Source organism: Hypoxylon fragiforme (genome assembly GCF_022984875.1).
Source record: "Hypoxylon fragiforme strain CBS 206.31 chromosome Unknown GGS25scaffold_5, whole genome shotgun sequence".
Classification (NCBI taxonomy): domain Eukaryota; kingdom Fungi; phylum Ascomycota; class Sordariomycetes; order Xylariales; family Hypoxylaceae; genus Hypoxylon; species Hypoxylon fragiforme.
This window is the reverse complement of record NW_026054760.1, coordinates 384,606-398,766: the sequence shown is the minus strand read 5'-3', so window position 1 is coordinate 398,766 and position 14,161 is coordinate 384,606. Positions and strand designations below refer to the sequence as shown.

General features: G+C 49.3%; 6 protein-coding genes across 6 annotated transcripts; 2 read left to right on the top strand and 4 right to left on the bottom strand.

Annotated features, from left to right (window-relative positions):
- Positions 1–1,830: 1,830 nt before the first annotated feature.
- GGS25DRAFT_263167 (uncharacterized protein) lies at positions 1,831–3,186 on the top strand. The gene is made up of 4 exons (XM_049257312.1): positions 1,831–2,067; positions 2,121–2,407; positions 2,466–2,783; positions 2,868–3,186. The coding sequence occupies exons 1-4, from the start codon at positions 1,973–1,975 to the stop codon at positions 3,098–3,100; spliced, it is 933 nt and encodes a 310-aa protein (XP_049116302.1). The 5' UTR covers positions 1,831–1,972; the 3' UTR covers positions 3,101–3,186.
- Positions 3,187–4,506: 1,320 nt separating this feature from the next.
- GGS25DRAFT_489100 (ATP-NAD kinase) lies at positions 4,507–6,805 on the bottom strand. The gene is made up of 3 exons (XM_049260874.1): positions 6,466–6,805; positions 5,245–6,406; positions 4,507–5,170 (listed from the first exon to the last, which is right to left on the bottom strand). Exons 1-3 carry the CDS (start codon positions 6,577–6,579, stop codon positions 4,716–4,718), a joined length of 1,731 nt encoding a protein of 576 aa, XP_049116301.1. The 5' UTR covers positions 6,580–6,805; the 3' UTR covers positions 4,507–4,715.
- A 231-nt stretch (positions 6,806–7,036) lies between these two features.
- Positions 7,037–7,931, bottom strand: GGS25DRAFT_489096 (uncharacterized protein). The gene is made up of 2 exons (XM_049260873.1): positions 7,609–7,931; positions 7,037–7,545 (listed from the first exon to the last, which is right to left on the bottom strand). Exon 2 carries the CDS (start codon positions 7,530–7,532, stop codon positions 7,077–7,079), a length of 456 nt encoding a protein of 151 aa, XP_049116300.1. The 5' UTR covers positions 7,533–7,545; positions 7,609–7,931; the 3' UTR covers positions 7,037–7,076.
- Positions 7,932–9,779: 1,848 nt separating this feature from the next.
- GGS25DRAFT_262572 (cyanate hydratase) lies at positions 9,780–11,261 on the top strand. Its single transcript, XM_049257311.1, has 4 exons — positions 9,780–10,189; positions 10,263–10,675; positions 10,779–10,808; positions 10,869–11,261. Exons 1-4 carry the CDS (start codon positions 10,157–10,159, stop codon positions 10,888–10,890), a joined length of 498 nt encoding a protein of 165 aa, XP_049116299.1. The 5' UTR covers positions 9,780–10,156; the 3' UTR covers positions 10,891–11,261.
- Positions 11,262–11,490: 229 nt separating this feature from the next.
- On the bottom strand, positions 11,491–12,199 carry GGS25DRAFT_521325 (uncharacterized protein; the record flags this gene model as incomplete). The annotated part of the gene is made up of 2 exons (XM_049264042.1): positions 11,491–11,768; positions 11,935–12,199. The coding sequence occupies 2 exons, from the start codon at positions 12,197–12,199 to the stop codon at positions 11,491–11,493; spliced, it is 543 nt and encodes a 180-aa protein (XP_049116298.1).
- A 689-nt stretch (positions 12,200–12,888) lies between these two features.
- Positions 12,889–14,134, bottom strand: GGS25DRAFT_521324 (uncharacterized protein; the record flags this gene model as incomplete). Its single annotated transcript, XM_049264041.1, has 2 exons — positions 12,889–13,725; positions 13,925–14,134. 2 exons carry the CDS (start codon positions 14,132–14,134, stop codon positions 12,889–12,891), a joined length of 1,047 nt encoding a protein of 348 aa, XP_049116297.1.
- Positions 14,135–14,161: the final 27 nt, after the last annotated feature.

Below are 14,161 nucleotides of genomic sequence, written 5' to 3'. Positions count from 1 at the left end.
TCATCTTGCATCTCATTTTGTCTCATCTTATCTATTCGGGATCATATTATGAGCCATGTGAACTAATCACTTACGAATTGACTGTTACATTTTGGTGATTTATTCAGAGTTATGAGAGTTGTATAATTGCGTAGTGCACACATGGCCCGTGCCACATCGGACCTAAAGTAACTAAATGCCCCAGTTTTTCCCCAACTCCCCCATTCTCCACTTTCCCATGTCCACTTCATGTCTTCAGTGAATTATTTCTGGCAGACTAAACAGACCTTCATGGTTACCTAGATCATTATGTTAATTGCAGCTTATAAACACTTTTAACATGCTGAAAGTCACAAAACTAATCTTCAATGCAAATGAGAAGCGTTACTTTACTCCGTATGCTGCTGAACTAAAATCGGTCAGGCACAAGAGTGTTTCTGCTCTTTAGCTCATTCAGTAGCAGACCTTGGCTTTGCCTCAGCACCCTGGATGCGGCAATGGCCCGGCAAAGGATAATGAACTCCTATTATATGGCCAAGTATGTACGCGATCACTTGGCTCGAATCTTGGTATCAATCAAGCTCTAGATTACCATCCATTCCTTTCCTCGGCATTTCCCAGGGATCTCGCCATCTTTGATCTCCGACCAGCTGCATTGGTAATATGATCTCAGTCATCACTTATAGCTTCTATGAATAGCAACATGGACATCTAACGATAGATACCCGGTTTATCATTATGAGACTTTGCTGACGGGAGTAGAGGCATCTTGTATGATCTTCAGCATCGATACTCACCTATTTTTATCTCTCTGCGAAAATCAGATTGTCGTCGTGAATATCCACGAACGAAACATCTTCGCTCAATGCGAAGCCTTGCCAATCCAGCGTAGCTCTCACAACTTCTATCAAGGATTTTAATCGCGCCTGTGAAAAGGCAAAAATTACTCAGGGGCTCTATGAACAGTACTAGGTATTATAGTATCAATCCTAAGTCAACGGCGATAGATACTTTATCAAACAGTGGCCGCGTTTTCATATCTTCATCTGCTCTAGTTCAACTCCACTATTCCAACATCAATCAAGGCACAATTGTCGATTTAATCCCTACGATTGGCGAATCATAGGATCTCTTAGCGGTAAAGCTTGTCAGTTCTGGGCGCACTGGGCGCGTGGGGTGTAGGGATCCTGGTCGCTTGGCAGGTCTCAAGACTGACTGATCCGCCTTAGATTGATACTCACTTCACACACACAGCACGCAGCATTCTTCAATCTTCTTTTATATCGTTTACAAAGCAGTTAACCCCGAGCTATTATCGCATTGACGAACATATAGCGCTTGGCAGGTTCAGCCAAGAGCCTCATTGTCACGTAATTCCTACGGTCTTAGCTGCTTCCGCGGGTTGTTTCTTCCCATCCCGGTCGCGATGCTCTGTTTCAAGCGTAGATTGTTTACCTAGCCTCGCCTCCCAATGGCGGGTCTACTAAGTTCACCAGCGAGAAACCTCCCCTCTGCCAGTATGATACATCAGGCATCTTGCTTGAGATATTTTTAACATGGCAATCGACCAAGAAGAAACACCTTGGCACCGAGGAGCAGAGCTATCCCTAGTCGTTCGCTCATTTCGGCCGCTTGGCTTTCGAGGACCCGGCTTGATAGATTCTAATATCCGAGTATGAGTATCTGGTGCGTTTGTACTTCGGTGCATATATGAAGGCCGTCGCGGGCCCCCGAGATGAGGTTTTATTCTCACTCAGCTGTGCTCAAGTTATCGTCCGAACCTTTTCGTTTTCCAGTCTCTTCCCTTAATTTTTCCCAGATTTATTCTGTCTTTACTTCTTCCGCTGGTCGCCGCTGGTCGTTTTTATACTAGGTACTTATACTACTATCTAGCTATTTTTCACTCACTATCTCCTATAAGCCAAACGTAATATAGCCAAGAACACACTCCAAGAAAAAAACATCCCATTCCAAGAAAAACAAAATCGCCAAGATGGTCAGCTATCGAATGATTGCCGTTGCCGGCTTCCTGGCTAGTGTTAATGCCCTTCCTTTGAACATCAACCTTGGCGCCTACTCTCCTGCATTGTAAGTGATCCCAAGATCTATAAAGTTTGGAAGAGATCTAATAAGATATACAGGGTAGTCGGTGATGGTGAGATCTCGTTCGGAGGCGGCCAAGATGTGACGAACTTGATGAACGCTTTGGAGGGCGCCGCAGTCAACACAGCTACTCGAACGGCAGGGGGTGCTACCGAGAACGTCGCCGCCGCCGCCGCTCCCGCTAGTGGTGCCGGAAATGCTGGAGCCAATGCGGTTAGCACAGATGATATTGTGGCTGCCCAAGAATCTACACCTGAGGTTGCTCAAGTATCCCAGGCACCCGAGGTTCCCGCTAATACCGTCGACCCCAACTTGAGTGAGCAGGGTGAGTTACCACCTATGTCTACGATCCCATACAAGTGTAAATGCTAACAGTCCCCCAGCCAGCCAAATATCCGGCCTCCAAGGCATGGGCAAGGAAATCGCTCCCCGCGAAGACTCCGAGACCCCCAAGGCCAAGCGCGATCTTGCCGGCTTCGACCGAGCCCTTACCTTCGCCGAGGCCGCCTTAACCAAGGGCCCTACCATCCAGCTTGGCACTGGCGAAGGTGGCGCCGGCGTCGGTATCATCGTCGACAACAACGGCGGCACTGTTGGCGAAGCCGCTGCTGCTGCTGCTAAGAAGCGCGACGAGTCCTCCGCGCTGCCCCGCCGCCACACTAAGGTCACGCGCATGTACGTCAAGCGCGGCGTTCCTGCTGGTGAGTTGAATTCCTACCTACCTTCCTTCCAAAGTTTGAAATAGTACTATGGCATAGCATGCTAACTGGCGCCCCTGGTGAAAGCTGTCCAGACATCTAGTAAATTCGAAGCCCGTACCGTCCCCGTCGCTAAAGTCCCAGCTGCTATGATGGCCAAGCGACAGTCCGCCGCCACTACCCCTTCCTCCGACGTCATCGACTCCATCAACCTCAACGTCGACGACGAGCAAGGGTTCACAATGACGTTTATCGAGACGACTGAGGATGGCGATGATGATGATGATGATGCTGCCGATGTAGAGGATGACTTGGAGTAATGAGCCAATCTGATTGCAACAGTTTTGTATCTACACCAATTCAAAAAAGGGAAAGCGGTTTAATTCATCATCGTCGTTTTATTTGATACCACATCTAGGAGTCTTTGGGAAAGGGGGAAATGGGACTTGAGCGGTTCGGGCGATTTTCTTCCATCACATCACTTGTCATGCTATGTATGTGCAGCATGTTTGTTTTTCTTTATATCTCTCAGGTTGGGTTGCGTACGATAATGTCTGTCAAATCATCTACGGAGAGTGTGGGATGCCACTGATGATGGGCATATTGGTTGGGTCTTTCGGTTTATACGAAAAAGAAAATATGCTAGTTGGTTACTGCAGTAGGTAGTATGAACAAATTCAAATACACGACCAGCCTTTTTTTAGGGGGGGTCGGGACTGGAAATTAGGGGTTTTGACTTTCTCTCGCTGTGAGTTGCTTCAGTGTCGTTATTAATGTCTTCTATCTGTGAATATAGTAAATCTACCTACCTGATACTACTAGGGAGAATTAGCCTTTCGTAAATGCCGAAGACTCTTTCTTCTCTCCTCTACGTACCTTTTTCCATCCATTTTTTACAATTAATGCCTGGTACCTAGTTACCAATTGTCGCAATTCCACATCCGCGCGAGATATCTTCTCCCACAGCATCTGGTACCGTATGTAGCATAACATAACCAACCCCCACACAGCCCCTATCTAACCTACCGAGGTAGTTAGACAAGTAAGCATACGTAGCTACCCCCCCAGCATCAAAAAAAAAAAAACCCCCCCCAAAGTTTCAGCAACAAGCAACCCTGCGACACCGCCAAGCAAGCCAGCCAGCCCATATGCAGGCGAAGAGATCGCCAAGGAAGGAAGGAAGGAGTACCTAGATTTACGAAGAGAGCCTCATCCACCGATTGAACTTGCCGGGGTTCCACATATTTACATATGGGACCCTGTTCTTTCTAGTCTTTGTCGTTTTTGGGGGGGGGGATTTTGGAATATCGGTGGGGGGGGATAGGCGAGGTAGGTACTCATGGGTTGAATCCTAGTATCCTATATCGCACATCCTTTACAAAAGGTCTTTACGTTTTACGTACATACCTATGCACCTACCCACGAAGGATCTGAGTACGATAAGGTGTGTAAAATGTTTTATCACTTAGGTACGCCTGAGGAATATATGTATAACTCGCAAGCAAACGGACTCTACCTACAATATTCGAAATATTGGTGAGTAGTGGCGAAATTAACAAGGGTCAATACTGACTTATGCCGGAGCTCGTGATGGGGTTTCAGGAGTGTAAGAGTCTAATCGTTTAGATAGGCACCTAAGATATACTTACCTAAGGACCTAGGTATGCAGACTAATTCACAGGCGCAGACTTCACCCTTCACATTGGGTATCATGAAGGCAGGTAGGTACTGTAAAAAATAAATCAATAGGCACGCAGCAACTACCCATCACCCAAACGGTCACCCGTTCAGCCTAGATCTACCCTATACTCCCACGCCACCCGATCCCTTAAATCCCCCAGTATATCATATCATAAAACCGTCTTAGTCTATACGACTTATTCCGCCCCACCTCTTCTACCACTCTGTCAATCTAATGCCAGCAGATTCTTCCTTCTACTTACCATCCCAGTGTCTAAACCCCTCATTCTTCTGCTTCTGCCTCGTATTCCACCCCAGCTTGGCACTAATACAATTAACCCAATCCTCGCTCCGTCTGCCCGGTGGCTGCACGCTAGCAAAGGGAAACCGGCTGGCGCTGATGGTGACGTAGTCGCCGGGGAAGAGCTCGATGCGCTCGCGGCCGTCGAAGCTGGCCCAGCTGTTGGTGCGCGCGTCGTAGGGCACGCCGATGCGCAGCACGATGGTGTCGGGGAGGATGATGGGCCGGAACGAGAGCGTGTGCGGGCATATCGAGGTCACTAGCATCACCGGGTTCTCGGGGTGGCACAGGGATCCACCGGCTGCGAGGTTGTACGCCGTGGAGCCGGTGGGTGTCGATACGCAGACGCCGTCGGCGAGGACGGAGGTGAAGTGGTTATCATCTCCGAATATCTCCGTGTAGGACATTGCTAGCAATGTTTATTGTATCAGTTGTGTCGTTGATGTAATGGTTTGATGAGGTGGGGGGTTTTGTGGGACTTACTTGGGTTGGGACCCCGATCGACGACGATCTCGTTGAGGATCTCGTACGTGCAATCTGGTCTGTGAGTATGCGCATCATCCCGCTCTTCGCCGATCAGCTCTTCGATTAGATCTCGCTTGCGCTGAGGCCCCTGTCCATCCACAGACTCATTTTGGGTCAACTCATTTGGCCGTTTTCGACTTCGCATCACCGTTCCCTCAAACCGTAGCCGAAGACTGACTGTGACGCCATCTCTAAATGCCGTGGTGAGGATATCGTGGTAATCGTGGAAATCAAACTTGGTGAGAAATCCCAAGCTACCTAGGGAAAAACTGAGGACAGGCGGCACAATTCGCTGAAATAGCCAGCTGGCGTAAAGAACTGTCCCGTCGCCGCCAAGGGTAATGACAAAGTCGAACGTATGCGGCCTCCTACGGCACATCTTCTCGTTCCAATATCGTAGGCGATTATCCAGAACAACTTTTGGGGTTCCATTTTCCATCTGATCGGCGTCGGAGTACTCTGTTCGGAGCTCTTCCAACAAACCGGGCGCATCGAACTCTTTATTCTTCTCTAGACTCTCTTCCACGTAGACGGTGTAGCGGACATCTCTATCCTTGCTGAGCAACCACTTGGCTACTTCTCTTGTCTTGGGAATGAGCTCACGATCATAAACCTTAGTCAATAGGAATATTCTCCTGGCTTGAAACTTGAGTTTTATACTCCCTAGCTTTCTACTCAGTTCTCGGACTCCCCAAGCCATGTCAGTCAATTGTTTCTTGGTAAGCAGTCGACTGTTGAGGCTGTGACTGTGATCTAGAGGAAGTTTTCCGTTCCTGGCCGTGTTCTTGCGCAACGTTTCGGCTAGCTTCCCCGCCTCTGTGGTGCTAACATCGCTCTCTACTTCGGTGACAGATGTGGTCTCTTGTGGACTCGCATTTTTGCCTTTGGGCTCAACGTAGTCGTCCAGGCCAACCTCAGTAGCGAGGTCCTCACGTTTATAGTCATTATGGTCTCCATAGACGCTTTTTAGGTTATCATGTCTATGACCCTCAAGAAGTTGGTGAACTAGACACTGAGTTGCTGATGGCCTAGGCCCATACGCTACAAATGACGGAGAAGTCGCTTCTGTATATATAAGGGAGCTTTTCCGACGATACGGACTTCCCGGATCAAAGGTCACCTGATAAGGAGTTAAAAGGGGTCTAGTTGATTGGCGGAAAGAATAGTTGTGGGGAATACCTCAACTGCATTACTATCGTCGTCACTGGCGCTGGACTGATGATCATCGTAATAATGGCCCGACTTTTCTTCATTCGCACCATGCGACTGTTTGGCATTGGTGCTCCCGTTCATTGTTAGTGACTTAGTATCTAACAAGTAAAAGGAGAGAGTACTCGAGCAGGTATGATTACAAGTATGTATATATATTCTAATGAAGAAGAAACATTGACAGCATTAAATAAGAAGTATCTGAGTAAATTAGTGAGTGACTGGCACTGACTGCTGTGGACTGTGAAATCAAATGTTCTAAGGTTCCGCCTAAAGTCTTTTTTTGGTGAGATGTTTTAACCTAGGTACTTAAAAATGCACTGCTACTAGTAGTAATCAGAGCGCTAAAATAAAGAAGTCATGGCGTCAGCCTTCCAAATAGCAGGAACCTTGGAAGCTAATGGAATGGCTAATGGAATGGTGGTGGGGGTGGAGGGCTTACTGATGCCCCGCAGATCTTAGCACAGTCTAGCGCCGTGTCACCTGAATATGTCTCTACATAGTAGGTTAGATCTCATCTTAACCATTTATTCTACCTATTATATTGTACATTATATAGTTAACATGCTTCGACTCATGTGCTATCGGTCCCATTGACCCGCGTAAAAGTCCTGTCTTATCGGAGCATCTCGAAGATACTCCTGAAAGAATTTGAGTAGCAGCTCATCCTCTTCGACCTTAGGTGGCCTCTTGATATCTATTCGGGGCTTCCTCACAGAGGGATCCCTTGCTTTTGCCCTATCCCATTTTCTTTTCTCTTCCGCTGCCTCCGCATCACCACGAGCAATATTCTGTCGGACTGTATCCAAAAGCTCTCTCAAGGATGGTCGATCATCACGATGATCCGCCATGCAACGGGCTATTAAAGTACGCAACCCTATTTCATGATGTGTGAACTGAGCTAGAGCTTGGCTCCCCACTATGAAAGGGGCCCATGTGTTCAAGTTTTTGGTCCTGCCATCCGGCATACTTATACGGCACCTTCGGGGTTCCCATTCGTCGTCGTCGGTATAGTAAATAGTCATCGCATTGAACATCAGCTACTCCCGAGTTAGTGATGCAAAGGACAATCACGCACGACACTGGAATCGACTTACTAATCCCGTACACCAGATATTGGTATGCGGTCCAAAGGCGTTATCCTCTAGAGGTCTTACTCGGTTACGTTGTTCCTATACCAATGTTCAGTAACAAGCACGTCGCCTCATTATCAGCTTTACGATCATCGTCACTTACAGGTGCCTGCCATCCAGGCCTTCCCACATTGGCTACCGCAAGCTTCCTAGAATGCGAGTTAGAACATCTCCATACGAACATTCTCAGAGAACGCACTCTTGGTCAGACCACTAGCAAATAACGAATTAGTGGTTACGTTTTCAAAATGTCTACGCATAAAGGGTATTCTTGGACTGCTTACATCATCATTCCATTCTTGTGTGAGCCCAAAATCCCCCAACTGAAGCGCAAATTAGTGAGAACATGTTAACAATGGTTGGTTAGGTAAGTTGTTGCTGCTCACTTTAAACCGCGGGCTATACCCATGCTCTACCCCGTCTGACAAAGTCCTCTGAGGGTTGTCTATAAATACTAAAAAGGTAATTGTGAGAATCATCATTCTCCCGTTAGTACCTAGATATCTTGAAACTTACTATTTAGAGGATTCATATCAAAGTGGATGATATTCCGTGGTTCCTCGTTGGGCCTAATTTGCTCGCGGTAGACAGGTGGCATGTTGTTATTCATTATAGGTGGGTAAGCCATTCCTATACAAGCTCTGACGACTAACATGGTGAACGAAATCCTTCCAATCAGTGATTTAGACTAGATAAAACGGGAGGCTCATCAACTTACGGCAAAGAAACAATCTCCATAAAATCCGATTTGGTATGAATTCTAATCTTTTTCGACTATCATGAACGTCAGGGTTATTCGACTTGGCTTCGTTGATGCGAATCAAGAGCTCGTGTAGGTCGCATCTCTCAAAATATTCCATCACCAAGAGAGGCGTATCCCCATCCTCTGGTTCAGGGTTATTGAACATGTAGGGTTCCATAACGAAATTGGGTAGATCAACCAGTTGGACAAAATGTTCGGCGGTCGCAAAGAAATCCTGGCCCCCTTTTTATCAGCCAAGGCTCCTTTCCCCGACTTCAACGATGAAAACTCACCAGCATCCATATAATCTCTTGCGCGAAGTATGGATCGTTTATATCAGTTGGGTGCTTGATTGCTATATCCTGGACTCGTTGTCCTCGGTGGTTTCTTATAGACCATAGTGTCACTATTCCCGACCCTCCGAACCCCAAGACTTTCTGGCATTGTATATTCCCTGCATTCTGATAGAAGAAGTTCTTTACTCTACGGTAGGCTCCTAGCACTTCCCGGGGAACATCCCAGTCTGCTGGTCTCGCTCGGATGATCGGTCGAACTAGAGATAGGTACTACTGTTACGACTGATTACATTTTAGGATACTTAGGGGGGGACTTTACATACGATAAGGCTGTTGCGTCGACATGCTATTACTGACGTAATTATGATTGTATTAAATCCAATGGCGAAAGACGAATAACTACAGCGAAGGCTCTTCACAGAGCTAACATTTATGAGGCACGTCACGATTGAAGAGGACGAGCAGAGCAAAGCAGCAGTGAACGAGCATAAGTTGCATTGTTTACATGGCTACCATTTCCCAGCACATTTTGAAAGAATGAGTACTGCTTCCGGTGCAAACAAAGACATTCCTTTGCACGTTCAACGTGAGGCTAAGCGATCACTTAGGTACCACAGGCCAGGGTCCAAAACAAACAAAGGGCAGTTGATTTGTGTTCCAGGTTGATGATAGTTAGCCACTCGAATTTATGACTGAGATGAGACGTTCCATCGTCGCCAGAGTCGAGCGACTGCATTGTGAGTTTCCGGTGTTGAAATACCCATCTCAATATCCGCTGTTACTACTGGCGCTTTGAGAAAGGAATATACTTCGTATAAGCGAACTAACCTAGGTTAAAACCGAATGACCGTGCATATGAGATTCTCAGCTGCCTATAAACTCGTCAGTAAGAGCAAGTAGTGCTGCTCTAATATCTAACCACCCATAGTCTGTCTAATGAATCCTACAGCTTCGAACAAACACCGTAGATGGCCGCATTTCCTCGGCTTAGTCATCCTTCAACATACCCAGTACCCATCCGGCTCCGAGCAAACGTGACATAACCCGGCAATAAACTCCACGGTATTTGAACTTGCGATCGGGAATGCCGGGTCGGCGCATTTAGTATTAGCGGGAACATACATGCCTTGACAAACGAGACCCCGAGATCCCGGCTTTTCTCCGCTGGGCCGAGCTAACTGGAGACGCCGCGTCCAAAGCTAAGAATGCCGCAGCGCGGGGTCGTTGGTTTTGTTTTATTTCGGTGACGTTGTTACGCTGCTTGAGTAGGTACCTGGTAATCTATTACGTACCGGCTACTTGGGACCCGGACTCCTCATTTTGCTCACCTGGGCATATATAAAAGCGACGAGGTATTTCAGATAACTACCTAACTTAGGTGAATTAGGAATATCTTCGTTGAGGAACTTTTGCTCCATCATATACCTATGAGCTTTATACACAATTAACTCACCTCGTTGCCAAGAAAACCCTCATACCATACCGTGAAGATGACTGACCACGTGAACGTCGCTACCCTCGACGTAAGTTCCCACTCACCCACACTTCTCACCACCGCATGGACAATCCCGACGCACCACTAACAACCCCACCAAGTCGACCCTCGTCGACCGCCTCCCCGCATACTCCAAAACCCTCTTCGACGCCAAGGCCTCCAAGCAGCTAACCTTCTCGTCCATCGCCGCCTCCCTCGGGCGCGGCGAAGTCGCCGTCGCCGCGCTCTTCTACGGGCAGGCTCAAGCCTCGCCCGCCGACATCGAGAAGCTCTCCTCTCTCCTCGACATCCCGCACGCGGCCCTCGCGTCGAGCATGAGCGTCGGCTTCCCCGACAGGGGGCGCGCGGGCCCGATGCCGCCGGTCGAGCCGCTCATCTATAGGCTCTACGAGATCGTGCAGAACTATGGGTATGCGTTTAAGGCGGTGATGAACGAGAAGTTTGGCGACGGGATCATGAGCGCGATTGCGTTCTCGAGTAAGGTTGAGAAGGAGGTTGATGGGGATGGGGTTGCGTGAGTATTTTTTTTCTTTTTTCCCTTTCTTTCTTTCTTTCTTTCGCTGCTGCTTCTTGGGTTTCTGTGAAAGTGGGGGATTGTGCTGACGTGATGGTGGTAGTTGGGTGAACATTACTTTGAGAGGCAAATGGTAGGTTGGCATTCTTTGATTGTGCTTTGCGTGTTGTGTCTATATGCTAACGTGAAGCAGGCTGCCATTTACTCGGTTCTAAGCGGATGTTACCTCAGTGCCTCACAGCGCTTTGCTCGACAACGTCATTGTGTAAACTTACTGCTGTTTTTCTATCTGACTTGTTTCGACGGGATGGATTTGTAGGTTGCCAACTTGGAAAGAACAGCTACTTGTTGTATCTCAACAGCATACTTGTTTAACGTTTCTCTTGTGTCGCATGCCACCGTGTTGCCAACACGTAGACCTGGGTACCTAGGTACGTGATACTAAATCGTATATAAAAGACAAGACAAATCGTTTACTGCCTTCCCCCCGTTCTGGAGAAGAGCTCACCATGTGTAACTACCTAACTGCTCTGCGACTTCGACGCTCTACCAGGTAGACAACCATGAAACTCTCCACATACCTATGATGTTCTTCTCTCTGCGCGCAAGCTCAAGCTCCTCTGCAAATATCCAGTTGCTAATGTAGTCCCGTCCACTCGACCCATTTAGCTAGGTAGACCTGATACCGCTGGATTACTGCTCGCTCTCCTAGACGCCCCCCCCCACGCACATATACCTCGTGTGGCCACCTTCTCTCCGATACTAGATATACTCTCACACACCTATATCACGCTCACGCTCACGCTCACGCTTACCTACCAAGGAATCTCAAGTCCCAGCCCACTCAGGCTCGTGCTAGCGGCCCGCAGCCAGAAGTCCACCGGCACACCCCCGTGGCAGCTGCCGAAGCGCCCCTTCTCCTCGACGCTGCCCCTCTCCGACCCGCCGTCCCCGTGGATGGCGTCGATCAGGTCGCCGACGTCCTGGTTGCCGACGGCCGTGGCCGCGCTGTTCTTGACGACGAGCGCGCAGCCGCCGATGGTGTGCAGGCTGGTCCAGTCCTCGTCGTTGTTGGGGTCGGTGGTCTGCTTCACTGGACATCACATCGCCGGTTCAGTTAGTGCTAGGTACTCCTCAACTAGATGGTGGGTAGGTAGATAATGGCTTGGTGGTGGCGCGGCTAGGCTAGGCTAGGCTGGGTAGGTAGGTAGGTTAGGTATCTTGAGTTGGTCTGGTTTGGGGTGGGGGGTGCGGCTCACAAACCCACTCGCCCTTGTTGTCGCGGGCCCAGTCGCGGATGCCGAGGCAGTCCTTCCAGGGCGCCGCGTTCTTGCTGTCGAAGGGGCCGTGCGTGGGGTCGCTGCAGATGTCGAAGGGCCCCTGGGAACCGGAGGCGGGCGCGAAGGGGGCTTCGCCGGAGCGCGTGGGGAGTTTTGTATAGATGAGGTTGGTGGAAGATGTCGGCATGGCGGAGGCGGAGGCGGAGGAGAGGGCGAAGGCAAGGATGTAGCTGAGGCGGGACATCTTGAAATCTGATCTGGAAGATGGGCGCTGGTGGAAAAGGAGGGATGTATTGTTCGTTGCCAGTAGCGATTTTGCAAATTTATGTGCCTGTGCAGTTAGGGACAGTAGTGGTTATGATGTGAGAGAGTAAACTGTTCGAAGAAGAGAAAGGCTTCCCTGGTGTCTTTATATAGGTACCTAGGCAAAGCATCTCGAAGAACTAGGTACTCAGGGGGAAATGAGAGACGTTGGGTTGGTGATTCAATCTACATCAGACATGATCATGGACATCAACTTCATTTTTAAATCACATCATGACCCCCTTTTCATGTACTGTGCTCAGCTTTTGCTCTGATTCATTGCAACCCGAAGCTATCATGGTCATATAACCTGCTCATCCGTTACACCGTTGGTGATGTGAAGCAAGGGATCACATAACATAACATACAGCAATAAGCTGAAACCATCATTATGTTGCTCGATGATTGTGCTTTCATAATTTCCGCACGGTTTGTGAGTAGTACCAATGACAATGCGCTTCGCTTCAGCTCAGTCATGCGTCATAAACGATGACGTTGGAGGATGACTCTACCTATGTAGGTAGTACCTAACATCCAATCCCAGCAACACATGCTTATTCGTGAATAAGCAAACACTAATTGTCCGATACAAGTCCTACCATTACACTCCTACCACAATTCATCTTTACATCAAACATCCCGCTCGTTCGAATTTGACCGGCTGTCCTTGCCCGACAAGGATGGCACGTCCGTCTTCCCCTTCCCCTTCCCCTCCCCCTTTTTCCTCCAAAACGCCTCGACGCCCATCTCCCGAAACCTCTTCCCCTCGTAGTCCTTCGTGACCAACCAATTACTTACAAACATCACCAGCACCGCCAATATAATCCCCATCCCCGCGACCAGCGGCGCGATGATCGAAAACACCGTGAACCCGTAACTCACGCTCTGGAACGCCTCGTCCTCCTGCAGGCGCTCCACCCCCAACCCGACCTGCATCGCCGTGAGCACAATGACGACGTACCCCAGTATCGTGGCCAGCGTGCCGAAGTTGTCGCGGATCAGGTCGACGTAGACGGCGTGCGCCGCGACCGACGAGTACCCGCGCAGCACGAACCCTTTCCGCACGCGGTATATCTTGTTGAGCCGGCTTAGTCTTAGCTCGCCGTACCAGTAGCGCGGGTTGATCGCCGCGTAGGCGTGGTGCGTCAGGATCTCGCGCGCGAGCGTCTGCCACGCCGCCCACGTCACCTCGTGCGGGATGAGGCCCCTTTCAAGGGCCAGTCGGAAGTCGCTCTCGTAGGAGATGAGCGCCGTGTACGAGAAGAGGAACCCCCGTGCGCAGGAGGCGAGCTTGGGGTTGGGGGAGGGGAGGATGTGGGAAGCCCAGAACTCGGGGTCAAGCAGGTAGGGCGGGATGGGCTTCAGGAAGATCCGGTTCTTGTTCCACACGAGGTGCAGCTCGGGGTTCTCGGTGACGACGAGTTCGCGGGAGATGAGGATTTGGTGGTCTGGTGGGTGGTTAGTTCTCTAGAATTTCTTGAGAAGACTCTTTGGTTCTCTTTTCTTGAATGCGCTTCATCTGGCACCAGAGAAGACATGCTTGAAAAATGCAACGTGGAAGATAATAGAAGTTACTCACTGCACATCAATTAGTATTCGCAGCCAATGAGATAAAGTCTGAATGTACATACCGTAGTGGTCGCGGTGGCATTGGCCGGCCACATACCCAAAGCCAATCCTGGACGGCGTTCAATCTCTCCACGAGGAATTCCCGCGCAAGGAAGTCTGACTCTAGGTTTGGGACGGTTATTTGGTCCCCATTCGTACGGTAGGATGCCGGAAGCAAGGGGCTGAAATCTATCGCATCGTTGATGGCGCGATGCTCATCCTGTGGCCTAAGGACTCGAGTTGTGAAGGGGAGTGACGGGGTAGCCATAATTAATGATTAATTGGTAGAATCCAG

What these genes read in the sequence shown, in the direction of transcription:
- GGS25DRAFT_263167 (XM_049257312.1), top strand. Translation starts at nt 1,973, where the DNA reads ATGGTCAGCTATCGAATGATTGCCGTTGCCGGCTTCCTGGCTAGTGTT. An exon ending in GGCGCCTACTCTCCTGCATT is followed by an intron (nt 2,068 to 2,120) that starts GTAAGTGATCCC and finishes TAAGATATACAG; the next exon opens with GGTAGTCGGTGATGGTGAGA. An exon ending in CAAGCGCGGCGTTCCTGCTG is followed by an intron (nt 2,784 to 2,867) that starts GTGAGTTGAATT and finishes CCCTGGTGAAAG; the next exon opens with CTGTCCAGACATCTAGTAAA.
- GGS25DRAFT_489100 (XM_049260874.1), bottom strand. Translation starts at nt 6,579, where the DNA reads ATGAACGGGAGCACCAATGCCAAACAGTCGCATGGTGCGAATGAAGAA. An exon ending in ACGATAGTAATGCAGTTGAG is followed by an intron (nt 6,407 to 6,465) that starts GTATTCCCCACA and finishes ACTCCTTATCAG; the next exon opens with GTGACCTTTGATCCGGGAAG. An exon ending in CGATCGGGGTCCCAACCCAA is followed by an intron (nt 5,171 to 5,244) that starts GTAAGTCCCACA and finishes AAACATTGCTAG; the next exon opens with CAATGTCCTACACGGAGATA.
- GGS25DRAFT_489096 (XM_049260873.1), bottom strand. Translation starts at nt 7,532, where the DNA reads ATGTTCAATGCGATGACTATTTACTATACCGACGACGACGAATGGGAA.
- GGS25DRAFT_262572 (XM_049257311.1), top strand. Translation starts at nt 10,157, where the DNA reads ATGACTGACCACGTGAACGTCGCTACCCTCGAC. An exon ending in GTTGATGGGGATGGGGTTGC is followed by an intron (nt 10,676 to 10,778) that starts GTGAGTATTTTT and finishes TGATGGTGGTAG; the next exon opens with TTGGGTGAACATTACTTTGA. An exon ending in ATTACTTTGAGAGGCAAATG is followed by an intron (nt 10,809 to 10,868) that starts GTAGGTTGGCAT and finishes AACGTGAAGCAG; the next exon opens with GCTGCCATTTACTCGGTTCT.